Here is a 27,229-nt window from a genome sequence, read left to right on the forward strand (position 1 = left end):
GTTCACGGGTAAATCTGTATTCGGTAGGAACATTTGGCGCCCATCGTGGGGCCGAAGAAAGTTGATGCATATGGTGTCCATGAGAAACATGACAAGCAACGGACATGAGGCACAAGCAACAAAAAGCAATCAGATGGCGATCATGTGAGCTATACAACAGGAGCTGGCAGAGCGCCGAGCCAAAAATGCTAGTATCAAACGAAAACTAGAAGGTAACAACGAAGAGGGCGAAGGGGAGCAACCACGTCCCAGTAAAACCCAAGTTACCTCTCAACCACAACGCACCGAAACCCTACATAACTTGTGTTCACGGGTATATCTATATTCAGTAGGAACAAAATACATTTCAAACTTATTAAATAGATATTTATGAATGTTTTGATACTAGTTTAATAATAATTGATACGATAAATTCAATAAACAACAAATTTTAATATGATGAACTTTCTTTTAAATAACTCTAACACAATCTTAAAAAATATTTTAAATTTAATTTAATCTTATCAAATTGGTTTGTAATGTCAAATTTGTATTCATTTATATATTAAAAATTTACTCTATCTCTATTCAATATAAAACACTAAATTTTACTATGTTGTGTTACATTTTTTATTTAAATAATAAAATTGAGTTTAAGATATATGAATAAAAACAAGATATGTTATCTTTTTAACTTAATTGGTTTGACTTTATTTATATCAATTGAGAAGATGTAGTGAAAGATAGGATTTAATAATTTTTTTTTCGTTTTATTATAAAATATTTTGTTCCATTTCATCATTTATTTCATTTCACTTCGCATCGCATATCTGAACAAGATAACATTTAATAAACACGCATTAATAAAATGAGAGGGAGATAATAATATTTTCATAAGAAAAATTATAATATCATTCTATTTTTTAATGTAATTTAACGTGAGTCATTAATTATCTTAAAAAAATAATAATGATACATTTCAATGGTCTACATTAAATTATATAATAAAATAAAAATAAAAAAAAAAAAATGGAATCATAACATTATTATATTTTTATATTATTTATATATATATATATATATATATATATATATATATATATATATATATATATATATATATATATATATATATATATATATATATATGAATGAGAATCACAGATTTTTTAAGAAGATCACATACATCCTTTTCTCATACTATTAATGCAATTTTATAACTAAGAATTGAATTTAAGATTATGAATTAAAATAATTAATTTCTATATCATGTGTTATACATTTTTTCTTTTTATTTCGCAACTTACGAATTCTGTTCGTGGTCATCAGATTAAGACCCACGACACTTTTTTCCATTTATTTATATACGCGGATTTGAAACACAACATATGGACAAAAGATTTTCCAACAACGTTTTTTCATTGAAAGCAAGTCAAAGTCGAATTTCGCATGTATAAACATAAGTACTCACTTCCCACGTGGACCGTGCCACGTGACATAAACGTATATGAAGCCTGCACTGGTAAGGAAGCTCTTCTCACACGCACTGTTTCGAAACTGATACTGACGCAAACGTAAGCATTCAGTAGTGAGTTTCCGACGACAATGGCGAAAACCCTGAAACCCTAATCCTAAAACCCCTTCTAACAAATTCTACCGTCCTCTTCACGAGCCATGGACTTCGATCACCAATTAACGGAGCTTTCCGCTTCTTCGCCATGCATTCCCTCTGGCGAGGACTTCCATTTCTACTACAAATTCACGGAGTTCCGACGCCCGATAGAAGAAATCGCGCGGAGGACACAGTCGATGCTCAACAGAATTGGTTCCGCGGAGAATATTTGGGGCAGAGGCTCGGTATTTCCCGCTGACGTGGACGACGCGTACGAGTGGCTTGTGACTGCGAACGACGACGTTTTCGAGCTGGTTGATGAGTTGGTGGACGAGTTGCGGAGGATTATGAAGGAGGAGGGAGTGGATTTTGAGAACGACTTGGAGGAGAAGACGAAAGTGCCGTTCCATATACCGACGATCAAGAAGCCTCAGTATGCGTATAATATTGTTGTTGATAACGCAAACCAGCCTTTTGAGCATGTTTTGTTGGAGAAGAGTGAAGATGGTCAGCGGTTTATTCATCCACTGGTTCGTTCATTGCATCGAATTTAAATTATTTTGCCTCTGTCATAGTTTTAGTACTTTTGCTGTTTTGCAATTCGAAAATAATTATGGATTTGAGCTTAATTAATGTTTAAATTGGAAATGGAAATATGGGTCTGGTTCAAATTAGCTACGGGGTTATGAATTATTATTAAAATGGTTTCTCTCGTATTTGATGGTTAAAAGAATGGACTCAAAGGTGCGCAGGCCGTTGTGTTTATCTGTGATGTTATTTCACGATATGCTATTAGTGCTTGAATGTTTGATGAGTCTAGGTCGCCCATGTTAAGAACCGTGGTGTGAAAGTTACAGTGTCACTACCTTTCGATTGAACCATTTTCTTTTTGGTTGTAAACGCGGTTTTAAACTTGTGATAAGTACTTCATATCACATAAGTATAGGTGCTGACAAATAAAAAATACCTAAAAGTAAGTACTTATACATAATAAATGATCGGAGGTAAAAAAATTGAAGCTAAAGGCACAACACATAATGGTGAAACACCTGTACTCAGTGGAGTTTGGTATTAAAAAGAAAGGAACAGCCTAGAGACACCGAGACAGAACAGAGATCAGAACACCCAAGGAGGATTGTTGAGATCAACAGGCTTGCTGGGAATTAACAAAATTGGCTGGCAAACATTGGAAATGCTGCTGGAGAATGGGCGCAGTTGTGGTTTGTCTAGACTCAGCATCACGCGATGATGCAAAAGAAAGCTTTTATTTTTTTCATTAACCACTGTGAAGGGTGGAAATCTCCAGATTCCCCGCCTCCCTCCTTATGAAAAAACGCCTGTAAATGTTTTTTGTTACATGGACAGAACAAGTTTCTGAACCAAAATTGCTCCCCCAAAAAAACAGCCCCAAATGTTTTTTTTTTATTCCTTTTTAGGGTTGTGTCACTGTTTGTGTGGCAATGGCAGTTTCCACCACAATTATGGCTGTGAGAACCTTGTTAATCTTCTTCTGTAGCAGTCCACCAGTCCACAACACGCCATCTCTTTAGTGCTGCTATTGTACGATGTTAAGTGTTTCTGTTTTTTGACAATGATTTGGTTATTTTTTTGAGTTCTGCATACACCATGTAGTAAAATAACCAATGACAGAAGAAGCTCTTGTTTTAGCTAGAATATCGGGCATCACATTTGAGAATGACATTAGTTTGATTCGACTGCTCCCCTTTCATTGTAATGCTCGAAATAACCTTCTCAACTGAGAGGAGATAACTATGCCACTTGAATGGGGTATTCTTAGGAAGAGTGTCGTAATTGAGATTTTGCCTAGTATTAGAAAAGGGCGTTAAGGACTGTAATTCATAAATCATAATGTGGATTGTAAGATCCTACCAAAAATTATAAAAAAATATTTTTAAAAAATAAATATAAGGATATAGTTAACTATTTAAGTACTACACCTAATAATACCATGCACTAAAATTGAAGAAAGATATTTATTATTTATTAACACATCAATTTATTATATATTTGATATTGATTATGGAGTGAGAAAAAAAGGTAACAGGGAACGTAACATTGAATAGCTGTCTGCAATTTGAACCCTAAATAAATTTATATTATACTATGTATATATACTGAAAAATAAAGAATAATACCTAAAGTTAAATAATATTCATAGTGAATAATCGAACATATAACAAAGAGATGGGTTTTGAACTTGTTGGTGAGGAGTCAATGGACGACATCTAGAACTAGGCAAAAACATAATCAAGTTAGACAAAGGAGTAGTGAGGAGCATAAGTTGCTTTATAGTGGAAGAGGCTATAGTAGCTAGGTTAAAATAAACACAACGGAGAGTGACTAAGAATGAATACAAAATTCATAGGATTTATTGAACTGGACTCTTGATATTTTCTTGTAGTGTCCACTCTAGCTATTGTTGGTTGTGAAGTGCAATTGCTTTGCCCTCAATAGCTAGGTGTGATTTGATTTCCCTTGGAGGAGTGTTGGGGTCAATGTGAATGTGGTGTTACCACACATGATTAATAACGTCCAAATTTAGATGAAGCCCCTAAAGCAGCTTAACTTGTGGCTTAAAAGACTTAAAGAAAATTGAAAACCGGTGGTTGAGCAATTCTTATGGATAGAGAGATGAATTTAGGGATCGCAAGTTCTAAATTATCGGTTGTGTATTTTTTGATGTCAAATCTAACGAGAGAGAAGGGTCATTGCAGTCTTGTGAAGGGAAGAAAGCTTTTAAGGGGCTTAAGTTCCACAAAAATGTCTTTTCTCACATTTTGGTCACAAAACCCAACTTTAGAAACTCATGAAAGCTCATTGGTTCTCCCTTAACAATTCTAACATCAATCCCATTGCTCAAATTAGTTTTGTGTTGGTTAAGTTAGATTGAAAACCAAATTCTAAGATAGTATCAAAGTGTATCTTAGATCCATTATTGGGTCACTTGCATTTGCTGCATTTCATGCTAGAAGTCCCACGCATGAGGGGGAGTGTTGAAAAGCCACTTCAATTGTGATCACCCATACCTTATTTGTTGCTATTTTGGGGATTGCCATAATTGCAACCTCAAGGGTGGTGGTTTAGTTTTACATCAACTAGTGATATGACTAAAATATAGTATATAATGATGTGCAAGCCTCATCGTATAGGCAAGTTTTGTAGGGTTGAATTAGATCTAGACCTAAATTCTAAGATGGTGCTAATCAATTTGTACTAGGGGATCAATCTTGGAGTTGTAGGTACTTGTAATTGATGCAAATCGAGTTGAGGAATGCAATGGTGGGTTGAATGTGGAGGGAAGATGGGAAAATATGCATAAGACATTGGAATCTTTGAGTCAGAATCAAGATAACAAAGAGGCAGTACGATAATTGGCAACTATGATGGAACAAGAGATACAACAAATGTCTTAGAAAATAGACTTTAATGCAAATTCAATCTCACAAGATTAGCTTGTAAGTGGAGATTTGCACTCACTTATATACTATACTTTGATCATTTCTCTAGTCAATATGAGATCGTCAACACATCTTCTCACTTCAAGGATTTAACATCTTTAGTGTAGGACTAGATATTTGTTGGTGATTTGATAGCGAGTGACACTATATTCCTAACAAACCATGATAAGGTGGGTGCTGATATAATTTTAGAAAATGGACTTTAAATTTAAATCAATCTCACAAAACTTGCATGTAAGGTGAGGAGCGCACTTACTTATATATTATAATTTAGCCATATTTTTAGTCAATGTGGAATCTCCAAAAGAATGGATATGTAGAGGTGGTGGAGTTTGGAAAAATTTAAGGAGGTACAGTATGGAGCAACACATTTTCTTGCATATCAATTGACATGTAAGGTGAGGAGCGCACTTACTTATATATTATAATTTAGGCATATTTTTAGTCAATGTGGAATCTCCAATAGAATGGATATGCAGAGGTGGTGGAGTTTGGAAAATTTTTATGAGGTACATTATGGAGCAACACAATTTTCTAGCATATCAATTGGGATCAGAGCTAGTTGCCTATGATTTGAAAACAGTAACCTACAAAAGAGTGACCAAGAAGGCTAGTGAAGTGTAATAGACCGTAGTCGCCTAGATTTAGGCTGCCAAGGGTAGTTACTATGGTAGAGACGTGGATATTATAGGGTGTCTATGCCCCACATTTCTTAATTTTGGAGTAATGCTCTTTTGCTTAAAAATCAACTCATAAATCGTGTAGAAAGCTTCTCATTCAACCATTTTATTACATTTCCATATCTTCTGATACAGAGCCACCCATGTTTTTTTTTCTCTCTTTACTTTTATTAGGTCAATTAGATTTGTACCCAATTTGTGTGACAATCTTAATAATATATATAATTCTTTTTAATCTATTATTTCTTAATTATGTTCTGTAATAATTAAATCATGTTTCAGGAGAAATTCTCTGTGTTGGATTTTGTTGATAAAGAAAATATTGAGGATCTTGTGCCAATAAAGCCTCTGTCAATAGAATGCACCCCTTTCAAGCTTGTAGAGGAAGTCAAAGGATTGAAGGAGTTGGCTGCTACGCTGTCTGCAGTTAATGAATTTGCGGTATACCATAAATGCTGTTCATTATATTTTACTATAAAGCTTCCTTCATTTGTACTACTAGATTCTTGTTTTTGTGGCTTCATTGTACATTTCTTTTAAAGCTTGTTCATTATTCATTAGCCAAACCATGTTATAACAACAAATTATTGTCTATAATATGTACAGCTGCAATGGTTCATAATTTATAGTTTGTGCATTCATTTAAATCTTGTTATTAAGCTGCACAAATGTTAGTACATGTCTTGGTATTTGGATATTTATTCCTTTGTTTTGTTTTTGTTCCAATTTCAATTATGTTGTGTATTGAACAGTTCCTTACAGGCAATAACAAAATCAACACCCTTGACATGCGTTGGATATCTGTATGTAAATTGTACTAATAGTTGTGATCTTCCTCGTGCAGTATCACTAGTTTGATTATTATTTACTGTGTGTACCTTCCCTTCTTTTTCAGGGATGTTCTTTGTGCTTAGTATATGTTAATGACAGCAGTATATCAAAGTTAATTGTCCTTTCCTCTAACTGCTATTGAAGTTGTTTGTTTTTGATATTACGTTGAGTAGTAGTCATTGTTGTGGTGATGCTCAATAAATTGCATGTATTAGCTGTATCACTTGAACATTGCATGTAAGGAAATAGATTATTTTATTGATAATAATCACTTCAATTACATTCTCATCATCTCTATTTGTAATAATCAAATCCTTTAAAAGAAGGAGATAATAAATGTTTAAATGAATAGAAAGATTCTAAAGGTATTTTTTCCTAATCACTTTGGATATATTGAGAATATTTTTATCCTAATAATATGCTATTAGCAACACTCCTTCTCAAGTTAGTAATGAATATGAATCATTCTAGACTTGTTTACAAGATCATGAAATTTGTCTTAAGGAAGCTTTTAGTGAAAATGTCCACTATTTGAAGTCGTGTTGGGACATGCGTTGTAACCCCATGACTCCTGTAAAGATTATCTTTGATGAAGTACCTATCAATTTGAATATATTTGGTCCTATCATGTTTTTGCTGGATTATGGACAATGCTCATAGCGATCTTGTTATAACAGTACAATTTTATAAAGATGTCAATCTTCATTTAAGGTTATCTAGTATGGTTTTCATCTCTAGTCCTTCACATACACCCTTAGCTAGGGTTTGAAATTTATCTTTCACACTAGAACGAGATGCTTTATCTTGTGTTTTGCTTCTTCAGTTTACCATGCTTTCTCCAAGAAACATACAATACTTAGAGATAGATATTCTATTAGCAACATAATTTGCATAATCTGAATCAATATATATCTTGAAGTCAATTTTTCCTTTTTCTCAACAACCCCTCTCCTAGGCTTGACTTTGAGTATCGAAGAATTCTTGTCAATTGCTTGCATCATGCTTAAACTAGCTTACCATACTAATTGCATCAGCAATATCTAATATCGTGTGGGACAAATAAACAAGTTTTCTGTTAGAATAAATGACCTTTAATGGGGTTTATTATTAGGTGCTTTGTACTTTGTGTTGATACTAGTTCCTAGAAATGTCTTCTAGAATCCTCTTATGTTCATTGTATTTGATGTATATGAAGATATTATAAATATGAAAGTCTTGAGAGGGTTTTAAGAACTCTCTCATATTCACTCTAAATCTCTGTTCTCATTTCAGTATCTGGTATTGAGTGTTTTCTACATGAAAACTCTCTTCACTTCCAAAATTATGATTTTGTTCAATAGGTACTCTTGAAGTTCTACATCCTAGTTTACCGGTTCCTCTGAGGAGATAAAGTACATATTTTCTTTGAAAGATGAATATCCCCCTTTTGGAATAAGCAACCTTTATCCCAAGGAAATAGTTGAGTTTTCCCAAGTTTTTCATTTCAAATGGGTTGCTAGTTTTTCCTTTAAAGCTAATTTCTTTGTTTCTTCATCTCTTATAATCATATACTAGAAGTGTAGTGAGCAAGGTTGTTAAACTCAAAAGTTTACGTAATCTCATGGGAGCCGGGTAAACTCGAATTCTAAACTTCTAAGAGTTTACTTTAGATAAAAAAACTTAAAATATTTATAAATAATATAATAATTTATTATTATTATTATTATTAGTTTATCATATTATATATTTTTAAATAATTTTTATATTTTCCCAACTATTTTTTAACATTGAATTTAATTAATATACATATCATATTTAATATTTAATATCTATATTTAATATAATACAAAAGTCACCGAACTTATTTAATATAACACAAAAGTGACTGAACTTTGAAATCTAAAGATTTGAGGCCTAAAAGGCCTAGCAGAAACCCTAAACCTTGGCTAACTTAAACTTCATCTTCCATGACTCCCACCCTCACCAGCACCGTTGCCAAAGACAACACAGGAAGTTCGTAGACCAGAAACGCCACCACGACATCGAACCCAAGACAAACGCGAGCACCCACGATGGCGACCACACACAAACACAATGGCAACCAACAACTTGTGACCATGGAGAACATGAACATGAATCCTAACACAAGTAAAAATGGATTCATTTTGGAATTAAAGGAAAAACCTTCTTAACTCGCCAACTCGGTTGCAGGCTCACGAGTTCAACTGAGTTCACAACGAGTCTGTCGAGTTTGCTCCAAAAACAAGTTTGCTTCCGAGTTAACTCGCCCAGGGTGAGTGGAAACGTAAACTCGGATGAGTTAACGAGTTAACTTGTGAGTTTGATAACCATGGTAGTGAGTTATGAATAAAGTATGATCTTCTTGGCTTTGGTTGTATCTTAAGGAAACCATTACTTTCATAAATCTCCTAATCCATGCTCTTAAAGATGACTTAAAACTATATAAAGACTTAATTAGGAGGCATACCTTATTCCTTCCACTTGTTAAATGCTAGAGGAATTTATGAAGAAAAAAAAAATTCTTCACATTCAACCAGTCTAAGTGTCAACCAAAATGAGTTACCAGAGTAAGAATAACTCAAACTCTATTCATCTTTGTTATAGAAGAAAATGTCTCCTCATAATCAATTCCATAAATTTGAGTGTATTCCTTTGCATCCAATCCAGCCTTATATTACGTGCCTTATATTTTTTCATTGAAAATATCCATTTGCCTCCTACAGTCCTTTTGTCTTTTAGTTGGTCAACAATTTCCCATGTTGAGTTTCTTTATATTGCATTCTTCTCCTCTCCTGTCTTGAATCCAATGTTTACTTTTCACGTCTTCTTAGATTGGGGTAGGAATTTTTGTGGCATCAATGGCAACATAAAGCTTTAGTGTTTATTGGAAAGATTTTTAGTGCAAACATATTGAGAAATAGGATAATTAACGCAATCTTTTTCCCTTTCTCAATGAAATGTGCAAATTCTTTATAATGCTTACCTCCTCATTGTTATCTTTAGGGATCCTTACCACCTCTTCTTGTTTTGGAGTCAAAGTGTGTTGTTTCGTTTTTTTTTTTTTTATATTTTTTGCCAAAGAATTTGTCTTCTTCATTGCGGTTTGGTTTGATTCCATTTGTGGTGGCTTCATCACTTGGATCTTGAGTATTGTGCAAAGAAAGCTATGGTAATGACAGGAAGAAAAGCTCCTCCACATCAAGTGATTTCTCCCCTTGAAGTGGAATGTTGACAAAAATATATTTTGTTTCATGAAAGGTGAGATCCATGGTGATGAAGACATGACAACTCTTAGGATGATAACATTTGTACCCCTTTTTATTAGAAGAATAATCAATTAACCAATGAATATACATTTAAAGCTCCAGAATCTAGTTTATTGTGTTTAGGATTATGAGAGTTAGCAAAAACAACACATACAAAGACTCGATAAGATGGACTTGACACTAGGGGAGTGGAAGGAACAAATGACAATAAAAACTCAATAGGATTAATGCAATTTAAGACACAAGTGGATAACCTATTGATGGGTATGTGGAAGTTAACACAACTTCCCCCTTGTAGTTTTGAGGAACAAACATCTAGAAAGGAGGGTTCTAACTACTTGTAGAATGTGACGATTCTTCTTTTCTACAACCCCATTTTTTTGTTGAGTTAACTCATAATAGTTTATGAACTATACCATTATGATACAAATTTGGAGAATTTATGATTCACATATTCAATACCATGATCATACTTAATTCTTTTGATGTTTTTTTCTAAATTGATTTTGGAACAAAAAAATGTAACAAAGATTAAAAAATCTCAAATTTTATTTTCATAATGTATGTCCATGTGTTACAAGTACGATCATTAATAAAAATGACAAACTGGTTTGATCCAAAAAATAAATTCTAAAACAGGTCCCTGAATATTAGAGTGAATTAAGTCAAATGAGTAATTACTTATTTTACCGGAGATGGTATAGGAAGCATGGTGATGCTTTGACCATTGACAAGTATCACATTTGAAAGACTCAATAGACTCTTTTGTAAGCAAACGAGAGAACAAGGATTTGATAGGGTTGAATGAGGGATGTCCAAGTCTTCTATTTTGAAGCCATATTTGGAAACTTGCCCATGTTTCTAATGTAGGTTCAAGCTTATGACTTTTATTTTGTTTTGGCGTTTGGATGCCAACTTATACAACTTACTTTGTTCCTTGGCAATTAAAATTGTCTTCTTCATGGCAAGGTCTTGGAATATGCAATAAAAAGAGAAAAGAAGTTACTAAAATATTCAAATCTTTTGTAAGTTTTTGTATAGAAATAAGACTATTAGTCAGTTGTGGGACATAGAAAAGATCTTTTAATACAATAGATGATCCTAAAGTTATATTATCGAATCTGCATATGGGTACACTCACCATTTTTGAGAATAATAAGTTGTTCTCCTATCATTTTGACATACAAATTAAAGAGCTTAAGAAATGGAGTCATGTGATTGTTCTTGAATCTCCCAAAACCTTGAGACCAAGGGCCAATAATATTTAATGCACTCTTACCTTTCATGGATAGGTTATGCAATCTAGAGGATTTGGTCATTTGATTCAATCATTGTTCTCAAATGATCAAGTTCTTGTTTATAAGCTTTCATACTAAACTTTGAAAAAGAAATCCCCAAATGAAGACATAACTAAGAGAACCCATTTGGCAAAAGAAAAAGAAATTCTAGATCGACTCAAATCAGAGCCAAATGAGATGTCACAACCTCTTGGAATGGGCTCAGGAGGTCCTGCCAACCCTGTTTGTTATAGTCTACACACGTTGACATTGGTGTTGGCATGTGGCAGTGTGTGGCAATTCTCTTGACAAGGAAACTTTCGGCATTGTGATAGTTGGAGTGGTACACTGTTTTGGTATACCACTAAGCTCAACGAAGGTGGCAAACAACAACAGGGCTCCCAAGATCGGGAGCTTTGATGCCAATTGGACTATGTAAGAAAATAAAAAAAATATTTTTGTTGATAACAATCACTCCAATTACATTCTCATCATCTCTATTTGTAATAATTAAATCCTTTAAAATAAGGAAATAATGGTATGTTGAAATGAAGAGGAAGATTCTAAGATTTTCTCTTAATCACTGCAGAGATATTGAGAATATTTTTATTGCAATAAGTTACTGTTTACCGCAATGTATCAGTTGCTTGTTTTTGTCTTGGAATGTGTACAAACCTTCAAAGCAAGCAAGTCTTAAGCTAGTCTTTCAAGCTTACTAACATATGCCATATTTGGAAAATATAATCTACCTTTTCCTTTTTTCTGATGTTTACCTTATGGCAGATGTTGGGTTGTAAGGTTAAGTTAGTGTGTGCTCAAGCTGTATAACCTATATGACTATTTTTTTTCTGCTTTCATTTATGTTTCCCTCCTTGTGATTTATTTGTTTTGGTTAAGCTGTTTTTTTTTCGAAAATCATGTTTTGATCTTCTTTTTATCTATATTGCAATTTGTTATTGCATTCTGAACACCGTTTTGTTTTTAATGCATTCAATTTAATTATAGTCTGTATTCTTCCTGTAGGATACTTCTCTTGTTCGTTTGTTTCATTATATTCTTTTGATTTTTTTATCTTGACTTGGAATGTTAAGGTGGATTTGGAACATAATCATTATCGGTCTTTCCAAGGTTTGACTTGCTTAATGCAAATCTCAACCAGGACTGAAGATTTTGTTATAGACACTTTGAAGGTTCGTAATAACGTTGGGCCATACCTGAGGGAAGTCTTCAAGGACCCTACCAAGAAGAAGGTCAAATGCACGTGACTGATGTTTCTTTAATTCATCCAACTTGCTTCTTTTGTTGACTTTATTTATGGTTAAAATAGGTCCTGCATGGAGCAGATCGTGATATTTTGTGGCTGCAACGGGATTTTGGCATTTATGTCTGTAACATGTTTGATACTGGCCAGGTTTGTTTGTTCTAAGGATGTTCAGTATTGAAATTACTTGAAAGAAGATTCTTATTTTGTTAATTCATTTGAAACCGTACATCAACTTCTATATATAGAGAACTCAAACTCAAAAGTAATAGTTACAAGAGATCTCTAGAATCTTCTACTTCTAGTGATACATTTAATATCCTACCAACAACTTTTAATATTGCATTTAATATCCAACTAACAACAAAATTATTTTTCTTGTTTAGTTAAGGAAATGAAATTGTATGTTGAGTTATATAATTGTTGCCGCATATTTTCTTATATTAAATAATTTCTCTAGCTATTTGATGCTGGCTCTGCATGTATGGGGCATTTAAGAAATATTTGCAGAAGTAATTTTACTTGGTGAATTTGGCATGTAAACAGTTGCTTTGCAAACTGTTAGAAGTGGGCTTTAAAGCCTAACTCAACCCCACAAAACCGGCTTGTAAGGTTAGATTTGCACCTCACTTATATATTGTGAATTAACCTTATCTCTAGTCGATGTGGGACTTCCAATATATAAGTCCCACATCGACTAGAGATAAGGCCAATGCACAATATATAAGTGGGTGTCATCCTCACCTTACAAGCCGGTTTTGTGGGGTTGAGTTAGGCCTTAAACTTCACTTCTAACATGGTATTATCAGAGCCAAGTTAGAGCTTATCCTAGCGAACTTTCTTGGACATTCTGTTCCACCCGATATCGGGTCGCTAACGGACCATCCACTAATTCCTTGTCCCACGCACGAGATAAATATACCTCGGAGTGAGGGGGTGTGTTGGAAGTCCCACATCGACTAGAGATAAGGCCAATTCACAATATATGAGTGAGGTGCAAACCTCACCTTATAAGCCGATTTTGTGGAGTTGAGTTAGACTTAAAACTCACTTCTAACACAAACCATCCTAAAAGCGGAAGTTGTTAAGTGAAAGCACTTCAATTGTTTTTTTATTTCTTGAAATTGTCATCCCAACAAGGTTAGCTTCATTAATAATACTTGCGAATTGTGTTTAATGTTGGATGAGTTTGTTTCCTTAGAGTAATAAGATGATTGTTTTGCTGTGTCCTTGGAGAAAAAAACTGGAAATAAGCCCTGCCTTGAGATCTATGTCTGCTTTGCTTTTGTTTAGCTTTTTTCTTGCTTGTATGATCAAATGGCTGAGTTTCTGCACCTCATTATAGAGTTTCTTTTGAAATGGCAGTTTAATGAATGTTCTGAGACATGCATCTATATGTGTTGATCTATTCTTTGACATCATGAAATGACAAATCAAACTTTCGAGTTTTATTGCTTCTGATCATCCCTGTCATAACCCAAGTTCATTGGTCGTATGGTGGGAATTCATTCTATAATGTTCTCTTCTTTTTGTCAAACAGGACTAATGAATCTTTTAATTTTGTTGCTCAGGCTTCTAGAGTGTTAAAGTTGGAGAGATACAGTTTGCAACATCTTTTGCAACACTTCTGTGGGGTTACTGCAAACAAGGAGTATGTTGTCTTTACTTTTTGGAATTAACCTTTTTAAGTGTCTTACTTAACTCTTAACACAAGCTGTATAATTTCCTGTGGAATAAATATTCCTTTTATTCTTACCAACACTCTAGAAGGTTGACTAGTCAACTCCTTGCAGATACCAGAATGCAGATTGGAGATTACGCCCTCTTCCTGATGTGATGCTGAGGTGCAACCATGTTTTAAACTTATCACATTGTTGATTCTTCCCATGGTTTAGGTTTTTGCTGGTTTTTATGTGTATTTGTTTAATTTATTATCCAATAATAAACAAATGGTATGTGATCCAGGTTTCGGGGGACACAGGTCTAATAAGTTATCTTGTTCTCTGTACTCAGTTGGGGTTTATCTGTAGTTGACGTTAGACCGAGAGTTTGGCATTTATATGATCACTTTGACATATGTTTCATAATGAAGCTTTTAGTCACTAGTTACTACCCACAAAACTCAAGGATTCAGTGAGCCTATTGACTCAGACAAGAGCACCAATGAGCTAACTGTTGAGCTTTCTTTTTTTAAAAGATGCGACTAGAAGTGTCATGCACATGGGAATCACTTCCTAGAAACTTTCCCAATGAATTTTCCTTAGAAATACCTGGATGCTTAGTAACAAGGGAATAATGGGATGTGGAAAACGTGTATTAAGATTATAAATATATTAAATGGACAAGGGAGATATTTAGAATTATGTAATCATAAAGGGATAAAACTCATTGTCCATACTATGAAATTATGGGAAAGGCGATTGAACGTAGATAAATAGAAAAGACTTTGATTATAGAGAATAACCAGGACAAAATCGGCGGTTCAACCTGCACAGGCTGTTCCATCTAGAGTAGAGTGTCACAAAATGAATGTTAGAGGAAAATTCAAACTGGATTTTAAAAACTCAAGCCGGTAAATGAATCTTGGCTATTGGAAGTATATCAATCGACAACTAAAGCAGATATATTTTACTGATGTTTACTTTTTCTAATTTAATATAAACCTGCTCATTTGACTAAACTTAACTCACTGGTTAACCCCGTATCTTGTCTGATTTAATAACTGGTCTGCTTTTTAAAAAACTCGTATTGAGTGTTAGTTGTCAAGAGAAGTGTTGTGGAAGTCTTTGGAAAGGGAACTTGTTTGCGTGACTTGTGTACAAGACTTGTATAGATGTGGTAACTACTAGTGTGAGAGCTCTTTGAGGCGAGACTATGGACTTTACTATAAGGATGTTGTTAGGATATAATCAACCGTTACATATCTTAGAATTAGGATGATTGATTCCTAATTATTAGGTGTCTTTATTGTAATTGATTCTATTCAGTAATATAAATACATATTGTGTGGTCTGCATTAGACACACAATACATTCAGAGCATATACAATTCTATAGATGTATTTTCTATTGGGGTTTAATCTTGAGTTTTAACTTCAATGTTTTGGTTGTGCTTAACAATGATATATATGAAAGATTATCCCTAAATGCATCACTTATGCCGATGGTATAGCTTTGAATTTGATTGAGGATTCAAGGGAAAGGGTTAGGTTTAGGCTTGCATTTTGGAGACATATTAGAAACAAAGGCTTTTACTCGAGTGGTTAAGAATAAGACAGAGTACATGCATTGCAAATATAGCAAGAAATAAGAGGAAAATAGCTTGGGATGTAAATCTTGGAGATTAAGAATGATGGGAAATTTAATGAAATCAAACACAGGATACAAGCTGAGTGTTTAAAATGGAGAAAGGCATCCAAGGTTATTTGTGACCATTGAAAAGAGACAAATCAAGAAGGCATATGATGAATTTCATGTGTTTAGACCACATTGAAGCTATTTAATTTATAGGGAAAAGAACATAATTATAGAACATTTAGTTACCCTATATTATGCTAGTAACATAACTTTTCTCCATGGTTACCTTTTTTGCTGCAGGTTTTCCTCCTGTGGTTGATCCCTTGATGATCCCTTTTGTTGTTGTCATGACAGATTGTGTTGGAGGTTTCTCCATTAAGCATGACAACCCTCCGAGTCTCTTTTCCTTTGACACTTCCGCTAGAGGAGACGTTTTCTCTCCCTAAGATTTCTGTCTTGGTTAGGTCATATTCATGGTTCAGACCATGTAAAAATTTAAAGATTCTTCCTCTTTCAACAACTTCAACATGCGGGGCAGCATGTGTTTTTGTTATCTTCAAATGTTGGTACTGATCTAGTTTTATCCACAGCCCATTCAAAGTTTCGTGATATTTTGATTGAGAGAGAACCTTGTTTGGTATCAAACACCTTGCTTTAAATGTCATATCAGACAGCAAAATCTTTTTCCAAAAGGTGTTATTTAAGTCACCCCAAATTTCTTTAGCAGAAGAATAAAGCATATAATTTTGAATTATCTTGGGAACCCTTGAATGCCACATTCAAGTCATGATAAGTGAATCTTCATTAGCGCAAATCTCAAAATTAGGTTCATTTAACCTCGGTCCTCCACCATCAATTTGGTATGATCTTGAGTCAAGATTCTTGACCATCCTTTTAGAATCCTCTGAATGTTCCTGCTCTACTGCAAATAATTTTTGCGTCAACTTGGTAAGAGTCCACTACATTTGGATCCATAGGAGTAAATTTAGTCTCAGCCATTGAGAAAATAAAAAAGCAAACTGCTAACAGAAAAAGGAGTGAACTTAGGGGATCTCTGCAAGCCTATATGTGGTGGCAGTGATGATCGGTGGGTGTGGTTGGAATAGGGTGCTTGGGCTGCATCTGCTGACACTGATGTGGCGTGTGATGTTTTTTAGGGTGACACAACTACCAACATTTTGATCTCTAGTGCCTTTTTATCCTACCGCTGTCTTCAAGGATGGTGGCTGCGACAACAATAGAGAGCCTAAGATTTGGAGCTTTGATACCAACTTGAATAATGAGAGGGAATAAAGAAATATTTTAGTAAATATAATCATGCTAATTACATTCTCAACCTCTATTTGTGACAATCATATTCTCTTTAAAAAAGAAATATAAAAAAAGGAAGTGAAATCTGAATGAATATGTAGATTATAGAGATATTTTCCTAATTACTGGGAGATAGTAGGATATTTTTATCCTAATAATTCCCTATTTACAACACTATCTGTAGTTTTTCTGCTAATCATGATTGACTTGTATATTTACAACACCATCTATGTGTGAAAATATTAATTTGATTAGTCCAAGGTCTTATCTCATATTGACTTGTATATTAAGCTTGTGATTTTTATAACTACAATCTAATGAACTATTTTTCTGATTATAGATATGGCAGAGAGGATACACACTATCTGCTCTATATATATGATTTAATGAGGATCAAATTGTTTACATTGTCTAAGGAGTCTGAAGGTTGTGATAATCCTCTACTGGAGGTAAGTTGATACCAACCAACTATTTGACCATGTAATCTATCAATTAGTTTATTTGATTATTAGATGCTCCTTTTTCCCTTGGTCTATTTGGTCCAAACTATTTTAACTTTCAAGCTTACTTAAACTAACTAGTCATTATTTCAATCATAGATAGTTGAAAAGCAAGCATTAAAGGGGAATTATCCAAGCTAAACTAGTCAATATTTCAATCTTAGATAGTTGGAAAGAGAGCATTAAAAAGGAATAATCTGAATATTATTGCTTGGTTAGGAATACAGTCATGAATCTACTTATATAGGTTGTTGATATTCAATAATAGAACTCTGAGTAATTAAAGACACTCCATCTCTGTTCTAAATAAGTGCTAATTGGTAGAAAAATATCCGGTCGTAAATTAACTTCATATTTACAAGACTCTTGCTCGGTGAATGAATGTTCGTCATTCCCACCTTGCTAATCATTCAGTGGACAGACCTTAGTTAACATGACTGCCATTTGATGTCTAGTGGGAACATATACACTTCTTATCAACTAGTATTGTCAAAAAACAGCCATGGAGGTGCCATGGCGGGATTTGGTGGCAGATTTTTTGTTGGACAGTTGTTCCATTAGGTGTCGTAAAATAGTGGCTCAGAATGGCACTGGCAGAAATCATTATACCCCACGCACATAGTTGGAAAGAAGAAGAGGTAGCATTGGGTAGCATGACCCAACCTGACCTTAGGCATTTAAACCCTAGTTTTCTTCTCTAATGCTTTCCATTATGGGTTGACAAAATTGTAGTAGATAGTATCAAGTTTAAAACATTTGTCTAGCTTAAATTGTGAGTCATGTTAGTTAGGAAAACATATTCGTCTCTATTTGTCTAGTTCACTCAAATATTTGGTTTGTTAGCTTTGTTGATGACTACTTTGGGTGTTCTTGGATTTGGTTAATGAAGAATTGATCAAAAGTGTTTTCTATGATTGACACTTTTTCTAATGAAATCAAAAACACGATTTGATATATTCATTCATGTTTTACATAGTGACAAACTGTGTCCTCACTACTAAACAAAATGGAGTAGCCAACACAAAAAGAAACATCTTATTGAAACTACTTGATGCTTCTTCCTCACAATCATCTTCGTCTCTATTTTTGGGGGAATGCTATCCTAACATGTTAACATCAATTTGGTTCCCGTCTTTGTCTTTTCTCTCACTCCTCTGTATAAAGTCTTACTCTAAGTTCCTTTGCCATTTAGACGACCTGTGTCATGTTTTTGTATGACAAAGGAATTAGCATCAAATGTTACAAAACAATTTAAAGAGCTAGTTAATTGGTTTGAAGAGACTAAATTGTAAGGACAATTGGAATGTACAAGACAATTAAGATTGTATCCATGGGAATTTTTGGAAAATAGATAAATGAGAATGAAGATCTATTACTGGAAATATGACCAGGGACACCTGAGTCAAGTATCCATTGTTGAAAAACAGTTAGTGCCAAAGAAGATTCTACTTGATAGTTGAATTTTTTCAGATTTAAGCCTCAAATACACTTGGCACTCATCATCTGAAAATTTGGACAGTTCTTTGCATCTTGCTTTATTGCTTTTCCATGTGACAAGAGTCTCTCCCAAATACATGCAATAGCCTGAAATTGATGATAACTGCATAGTCAACATCTGTCTAAGGCTTTCATGGTCAAACTTCTACCTTTTTTAATGACAGGCCTCTCCATAATGTGAATTTCAAGTACTGGAGAGTTTTATCAACAGCTTGCCCAGTAGATTTGCCCTTTGGTTCATTATGAGTTGGCTTACAACACTTACAAATGCTAGCTCTGGTTGAGTCTCTGTCAAAATATCTCAATTTCCGTACCAATAGCTGATTTTGCAATCAATCTGACCCCTAACTAGTGCTAATTATAGTAGTATTCTTTCCAAAATTAATCACTTATTAACAACATAGATCTTTAATCAAAACGAAAAACAACACTACAGAATGGCTGACTTAATAAATCTTATCTTTCAGCCTTTTAACCAGAATTCCATTCACTTACAGGTTTACAAGCGCAGTTATGATATCTGCATGCAGTTATATGAGAAGGACCTGCTTACAGAAAACTCGTACCTTCATTTATATGGGTTTGTTACTTTTTCTCAATTGTCAATCTTTAATTACTTCAGCATTCCTTATTAGTAGCAAGTTTTTCAAACTACAATTCTGCCACTTCTATGTGAAGTGAATTTTTGAAGTATTTTTGTTGAATTTATTACTGTTTTCTATGAAGGTTGCGAGGGGCTGGTTTTAATGCTCAACAGCTTGCTGTTGTTTCAGTAAGTTTCTCTTTGATCTAGGGATATATAGTATTGAGTATATTGAGTATTGATCTAGAGAAAATTGAGTATCCTCCTATTTTTTGTAATTAATGTAATTAGCCTATGTACATATACTTCATGGTGTCATTCAAATACACTGTTTCAGCACAATATGACCCCTATTCTTCTGTCTTTACACAAACTAGAAATGTTAGCATGTTTTTCTCTTGAAAACGGTTTCTTCTGTTGATATTGTAAGACCCCTGAAATGTATGTTATATAAATATAGAACATGGTTGAAATGTAATGTTTTTATTTTATCATTATTCATGAATGGGAACCCAACTTTAGGGTTAGGGTTTAAGGGAGTTCCTTGACCCTTTGTATTCTGCCCCTTTGTACTCATACCGTAGTAAAATTGTAACGGTGTAAGAAAACATTCAGTATTTTACTTCATTAAATTTCTTCAAGTTGGTATCAAGAGCTAGAACATCTTCTCTAGTTCATCTTCATTGTCTGTCATCGCCACCATTGTCCTCCGTCGTTCTTCCAACGTTTGCCGTCGCCATTCGCCGTCGGTGGCGTATCTCCTCCGGCGAAGTCAGGGTAAGGTGCACCTTGAGGAGCGCAAGCCATCCTTGGTGCCCCCCGCCTCTGAATCCGCCACCACACATGTTGTCTTCTTCCAGCGTGCTTCATGAGCGTATTCTCCACGTGTCGCCTTTCCAATGCTGAAATGTACTATATTGCCATCGTTTGTCTTCCCGGAGCCTCCTGGATGTGTTTTTGTCCTTGTCCTTTTGATTCAGTGGTTGTAGCTTTCACCTAGGGTTTTCACTCAAGTTAGGGTTTTTTGGAATCCTAGGGTTTTCCTCTCAAGCTAAGGTTCTTTGGAATGGCTTCTACTATTGGAATGACTTCTCTCTACTTGCTACTCCTACCATTACAACTGCAAAATTGAACTGAAAAATTACTTATCTTGGTCCGCTTTTGTGGAGTTATGGTTTCTTGGTCAAGGATATCATAATCATCTTGAACAAGATGTCTCCCGTGTTTTAGATGAAGAAAAACCCTAGTGGCAAAAACTAGATTTTTAGTTATGTGCTATTTTATCGCAATTTGTTGAGCAAGAGGTCTTAGACATTTTGAGACCTTATTTCTTTAAGTCAATTAACAAGTTGTCGGTGAAAGAATGCTCTAAACTAATGTTGTCAAAATCGGGATCTAGATTGCAAACTCGCATGATCCTGCGAGTTTTGGCCCCCTAAGCGAGCTGATGCAGATGTCAGATTGGAAGCTTGCTGGATCGGAGTGATATTTTGAGTTTGATTGTCAGATCGAAGGATCGTTCCCGAGTCTATCTTGCATCGATCCTCCCTGTGCGATGTTTTAGTGTTCTGAGAGTTGTGATGGGGTGGCTAGGTCTGATGGCTTTCCCATCTAATATTAAAATGACCTGCTCCATGAGTTACTAAAGTTGATCTAGCCCAACTCAAAACTCAATGCTTTTTCCCCCTTTAAATAGGTCAACTTTTGCACCTCAATAGAAGACTTACCAATGAAAATACACACGAACTTCACTCACGTCACAGTTCGCGCAAAACAATTTTTGCTCTTGTCTCGTCACAGACGCACTCTGTCGCTGTCGCCTCCCTTGTCGATGTCGTCGCCGCCCTAGGTGTCATCTTCTGCACCCTCACATCATTTTTTTCTTCTACCACTGTTCTGCACACTGCTTTTCTGCTCCGTTTTTCCCCCTTGCATTGCTTGCATTTATTTCCTGTTTGAAGAAAAAAAAAGGCATCAAGTGGAAGAGGGAGTGGAGTTGGACTGAGGACAGATCCTGCATGGAGTCATTGTATTTTTGTTGATGGGAAAGCAAGAAACTTGAAATGTAAATATTGTGAGAAGGTATTGACGAGTGGAATTTATCGACTCAAGCATCATTTAGTAGGAACTTCAAAGGATGTTGGAGCATGTATTGTAATTTCAGAAAATGTTAAAAAATAATGTTGGGTGTGGTTTCTTTGTTGTAGCAAGCAAAATCTGATTAAAAGATCAATATTCAAAGAATTTGAAGGGAATGGTGGCATGAGTGAATCAAAATCTGCTAGAAAAAGACCAAGTGAAGAAGGTACTGATGAGTCATCAAATATTTTTAAAAGAAGGAATACTCAAACTACTATCAATTCCATCTTTAAAAAAAGTGAGAGAGAGGATGCCTGTCAAGAAATTGCTTTATTTTTCTACAACATGCAATTCCAATTAATGTGGCAAAGAGTGAAAAGTTTACGAGGATGCTTGAGTTGGTTGCAAAACATTTGGCTGGATTTTAGCCACCATCCTACGATGAGATCATGGTGACATAGGTTGAAAAGACTAATCTGATTTCGGAGGACCTATTGATGATTTGGAGGTTCGTCCAATTGTTGATAATGATGAAGGTCCTAAAGGAGAGAACATTGATGAAAATGAAGATGATGTGGAGGACAATGATGATTATCCTACTTTTTTGTATGAAAGCATTCCTTGGATAGTTTGTATTAAACATTGAACAATTTATTAGATGTTTTATGCTTGACCATACTTATGAAACTATTTTAATTGTTATGAACTCATTTTATGAATTATGTATGAGTTGGTTTTATCATTTATATTATTTTAAATGATGCACCTATTTACGAATATAATTTTTTTTCTACTCATAACTCTTACGAGTCAAATTACGATCCTTGAGTTACGAGTTTTCATTCCCCTTCCGATCCCCTCACAATCTTCAAGTTTGACAACATTGCTCTGAACTTTTGTCTGGCTTGACATCTCAATGAAATATGTTAAATAGTTAGTCATAATATCTAACAATATCTTATGTTGACCACATTTATGTGTATTATTTGCCATATATCCTTGTATTATTCTTCATTATAAAATATATTACCCTATGTGTATTTTACACAAGGGAGATTAACCCTATACCTAGTTTTCACTATATTCAACATGGTATCTAGAGCTTAGGTTATCTGGTTTTTTTTTTTTCTTTTTTCGTCGTTGTTGCTGCTAGAGCCGCCACCGTAACCCGAGCTCTCGCAAACGCCATTGTCATTGGAGTTACAGTTCAGACCGATGACCACATCGTTCTGCTCGTCTTGGCTAGGCACCCAATGTGTCGTTCAAATTGCCGCAATCGGAGTCCTCACGCCCTCTCACTCGCTGTTTGAAGTTTCACCCAGCAACAGCTTTCCGCCGCCAGTGGCGATGCGTGATTGGCCTTCTCCGGTTGTAATCACCCTCCCTCTTTCTGGATATGACCTTGTTGATCTGATCAGAGCTCTTTGGTTTTTTTAGGGTTTTTCTCTCTTCCTCCATGGCTTTGTCCGTGGCCTCTTCCGATATTTCTTCTTCTACCACCAATTTGTGAATGTGCATTTGTCTATTAATAAGTTATATGACACTAATTATTCGATTTGGGCGTCAAACATTAAACTTTAGCTTAAGAGTTAGAGGTATGTTGATCATCTTACTCAGAGTGTGACTACTATTGTTGCTAGTGAAGTTTCCCGTGGGATGAATATTGATGCTTAGTTATGCATCATTCTCAAGTCTACCATTCAGTCTTCTTTAAAACATAGGTTTCGTGCCTACAAAACGTGTTTTGAAGTTTGGGAACAGGAAAAATTATTATACACCAATGGCACTCGACGTCTTTATGGTTTATGTCACGATCTTCTCACTGTTTTTTCTCCTTGAAGTGATGGCGCAATGGCTGAATATTTGGGTAAAATTCATGCTCTTCTTCATGACTTTAATTAGTTATTACCTACAGCCTCTACTCCTGCCTAAGAACTAGAGCAACGGTTAAAGTTCTTTATGTTGTTGGTATTACATGGACTTGTTGATGAATATTGCCATGTCCGCAATCAAGTTTTGGGTTCCCCTGTTGTGTCCAGTTTTACTTCAACTTGTTCCACCCTTTTGCATGTGCCAAGTAAACACATCATTGAGATACCTACTTTCGTTGATGATTCCTCTGCTTTGGCATCTTAACGTGATGATTGCAATCGCTCTTGCGAGCCAAGAAAAGGGCATCACAAGTGTGATCATTGTCACAAGCTAGGCTACAAGATTGATAGGTGTTATGGTCGTCCCCCTCAATCTGCCGTAGTTGTCCAAACTGATCCTTCCTCACAATCATCTACTGTGGATCCTACTTCATATGATATCGCAGGCAAATAATGCTATTTTTAATGAATTTCTCAAAATGGTACGAGGATTGTGAGTACTCTAGGACCAAACTTGGCACATATTATTTGTATGCTCCAGTTTCACTCTCAGGGGGAGTTTAAAAATAGGCATTATTTAAAGAACTGTTTTTGGTTGTACCTATCTGTACCTAGGGTCTAGAGGTGCCTTTATTTTTTCTATCCTTTGTCTTACTGTATCCCTTCAGATTGATCTAGCAGGTTCTATATATAAATGTAAGAACCTAAGAGAGTCTTGTACAAACTCTGAAATATATTCTCTTTTTATTTTTCTCAAGTACTTTGTGTAGTAATATTGTTTAAATGGAGCATATATTTCTTGAGCAGTCTTTGCCTTGTGAGTTAACTTTTATTAGGGTAAAGTTAGTTCCAAAGTCCAGATTCTAAGATATTGCTGCTTCTGTGTCAGATTACTGTATGAATCACAACCATTATATTTCATATGCACTGCATGTCTCACAGGGGCTCTGGGAATGGCGTGATGGTCTTGCACGTGCAGATGATGAGGGGCCTGGTTATGTATTGCCAAATAGAATTATTCTTGAAATTGGTAAATGAAATTTATGTAGACTTCTCTATTGTCTTCTGTTTAATAAGTAGTACTTTTGCACAGCAAACAACAATTCAGTTTTTGTTTTCCCATTTCAAAGCTAAGCAGATGCCTGTCATTATAAGCAATTTACGGAGAATAGTAGGAAGGTCAAAGCTCCCATATGTTGAGCGCAGCCTTGATGTTATTGTTAACATTGTCAGACATTCTATGCAAAACGCTGTTGCCTTTGAAGAGGCTGCACTACGTTTGAAGGAAGAACGTGCAGCAAGTGTAAGTAGTATGTTGATTGGTTGAAACCTTGCTGAATGATGCAAGAATTTTCTGTAGCATGTCTGGTTGGTAATTAATAGTGATTTGCATTGTTTTGAATAAATCTGAACGTTCTATTCTTGGTAATTTATCCTTTGCCCTTATTCTTAATTATTAAGTGATCAAGATGAACTGGAATAATGTGACTTGCCACATCAAGCTGTATGCTGCTGACTGTTATCTTACTGTAGCACAAAAATAGTACCAATAAGAAAATGTAAATTGTTAGACTCAGGAGATTGCATACACAAATAGGGATAATTTTATTGATAATAATTCTGAGCAAAACCAGAATTAACGAACAATTCCATAAATACAGGCCTAAGCCCTAACTGAGTTCTCTTAAGCACACTTTCAAATTCATAAACAACCTGCCTCATAACTGTCTGGCATAAAGATATCAATAACTGCCTCATAATTTAAACAGTAAAGACACTCTTCTGACATTAAATAATAATTGATTCATGTAGAAACAACCATCTATTGTCACATATGAAAGCAGAATTGCCTCGTACATATATTGTAGCCGCCTTCACCATCCTCAACCTATATAAGACACCCTAACTGTTTAGTGGCTTGCCAGCTTCCAAAGTAGTATTTTATGACTTTATTATTTGGTTTTAATTACTGGTTTTTTACATGTTGATAAATTGTATATGATCATGATACAGTTGTCAAATGTGGTACCCGTTAAGGATGTAACTGTACCTCAGACACCAAACTTAAAGGTTGGATGCGCAGCAACGGAAAGCATTGGAGTTGAAAATGACACCTGTATTGATATCTCGGAGAATTGTATGTTTTCTTCTGTCCTGGAGGAGGAATGTTTTCAGCATGAAGATAAAGATGGACAAGGAAAAGTTATATCGAATTGTCTCACTTCAGATTTTCTAAGTGCCAGTCCCACTATTCCAGAGAAGCCTCAAGATGCTGCAAACGTTATTGCACTCTCTACAGCTAAGGTTGTAAAAGAGAATATCCAACCTCTTCAATGCTATTCTAACATGGATAAAACTAAACTAAAGTGAAAAAGAGCTATTTCAATGTCTTTCCAATCAATCTAATCCTCGCTAATTGATCGACAGGGCAATGGAGAGGTGCTAAAACTGCCTACTGGAGCTATTGATGCGCCACTTCTGGGCTATTCAATGTCAGAATGGAAGGCCGGTCCTAATAAAAAGGTGAGCTTGTCACAAATATTTCAAAGGATATCTGTTACGATAAGGTTGTGATGCTTTTCCTTTTTGGCTGTAATTTTCAATTTTAGCATTCTTGAAAGTACTTATGTTTGAGAAATGATTATTATTACTACTACTATTTTTGAAAAACAACAAATAGCCAAGCCACGATTCTTTTTACTGCTAAATAAACTAATTTAAACGTGTACAGTGTATTTTGGTGAGCCTTATACTCAATTATTTAATGATGCATGCATGGTTACAGTACCTTCTAAATGTATATTTCGACCACTATTTCTGTACAACTTTTTTCAAGTCTGCTTTTTGGGTTGGTTCTCAGGTCAAGCTAGAACAGATTAAACCGTCGGACAATCTTCCATCCCTTTTTGCTTTGGACAATAGTAAGAAGTCAAAACTAGTTGTAGCATCTGAAAAATCAGACCCACAGAAGAAACCTGTTTCAGGTTCAGTTTCTTCCTCCTCCCCCGTTGGGGTTGTAACGGTAATGTCTGATTCAGACTCGGAGGATACACTGCAGCTAAAGAACTCCAACAACCACCCAGGAAAAAATTCTCTTGTGCCCAGGAAAAGAAGATAAAAGATGAGTCAAGGTCTCAGTCTGAATTGTTATGACATTGTTTTCAGAAACAACTTAACTAGAGAGGAGCTGGAGACAACGGAAGAAGAATCCAGTGGCTTTTTGGCAGCTTTCTTTTGATGTTGGAGTGGCAAGGAGACAAGTTTTTGTTTGAAAAGACAAAGAAAATGCATTTTGCCAGAGCCAACGTCACTCAGTAGCAAATTCAAAACTTCAACCCTAAAGCATGGGGAAGAAGCAGTGATTTTTTGACAAAGTAATTGCTGCAGGTAGATGTTGGGTCTTTTCAGCTTCTGGGATGGAAGGGCAGCATTTGGTTGCATCCTTATCTTCCATTTACAGAGAAAAACTAATGTTGCCATCATCAGTATCTTTGAATAGTAATTGAAAAATATGAAAAACAGATTATTTCGTTTTGCAGTTCAAATTTAGATAGATATAACATTTTCTTGTACAGAAAACAAGTTATTAAAATACAGACGCTTTTCATGTATTTTTGTTAACCAAAAGAAAATGTATTAAAACTTGAAGTTGCTTTCATAAAAGATGAATTAAAACTATTTTCACAAAAATAAATATAAATTTAATT

The 27,229-nt window shown here is 35.0% G+C and overlaps 1 protein-coding gene across 1 annotated transcript; it reads left to right on the forward strand.

Moving 5' to 3' along the window:
* The first annotated feature begins 1,435 nt into the window (after positions 1-1,435).
* LOC114184609 (protein RRP6-like 2) lies at positions 1,436-27,060 on the forward strand. The gene is made up of 14 exons (XM_028071930.1): positions 1,436-2,121; positions 6,033-6,191; positions 12,216-12,374; positions 12,452-12,535; positions 13,957-14,036; positions 14,179-14,229; positions 17,333-17,441; positions 19,487-19,569; positions 19,716-19,761; positions 24,465-24,552; positions 24,653-24,825; positions 25,536-25,826; positions 25,950-26,045; positions 26,383-27,060. Exons 1-14 carry the CDS (start codon positions 1,654-1,656, stop codon positions 26,638-26,640), a joined length of 2,145 nt encoding a protein of 714 aa, XP_027927731.1. The 5' UTR covers positions 1,436-1,653; the 3' UTR covers positions 26,641-27,060.
* Positions 27,061-27,229: the final 169 nt, after the last annotated feature.

Source organism: Vigna unguiculata, chromosome 1, assembly GCF_004118075.2.
Source record: "Vigna unguiculata cultivar IT97K-499-35 chromosome 1, ASM411807v1, whole genome shotgun sequence".
In the NCBI taxonomy this organism is placed as follows: domain Eukaryota; kingdom Viridiplantae; phylum Streptophyta; class Magnoliopsida; order Fabales; family Fabaceae; genus Vigna; species Vigna unguiculata.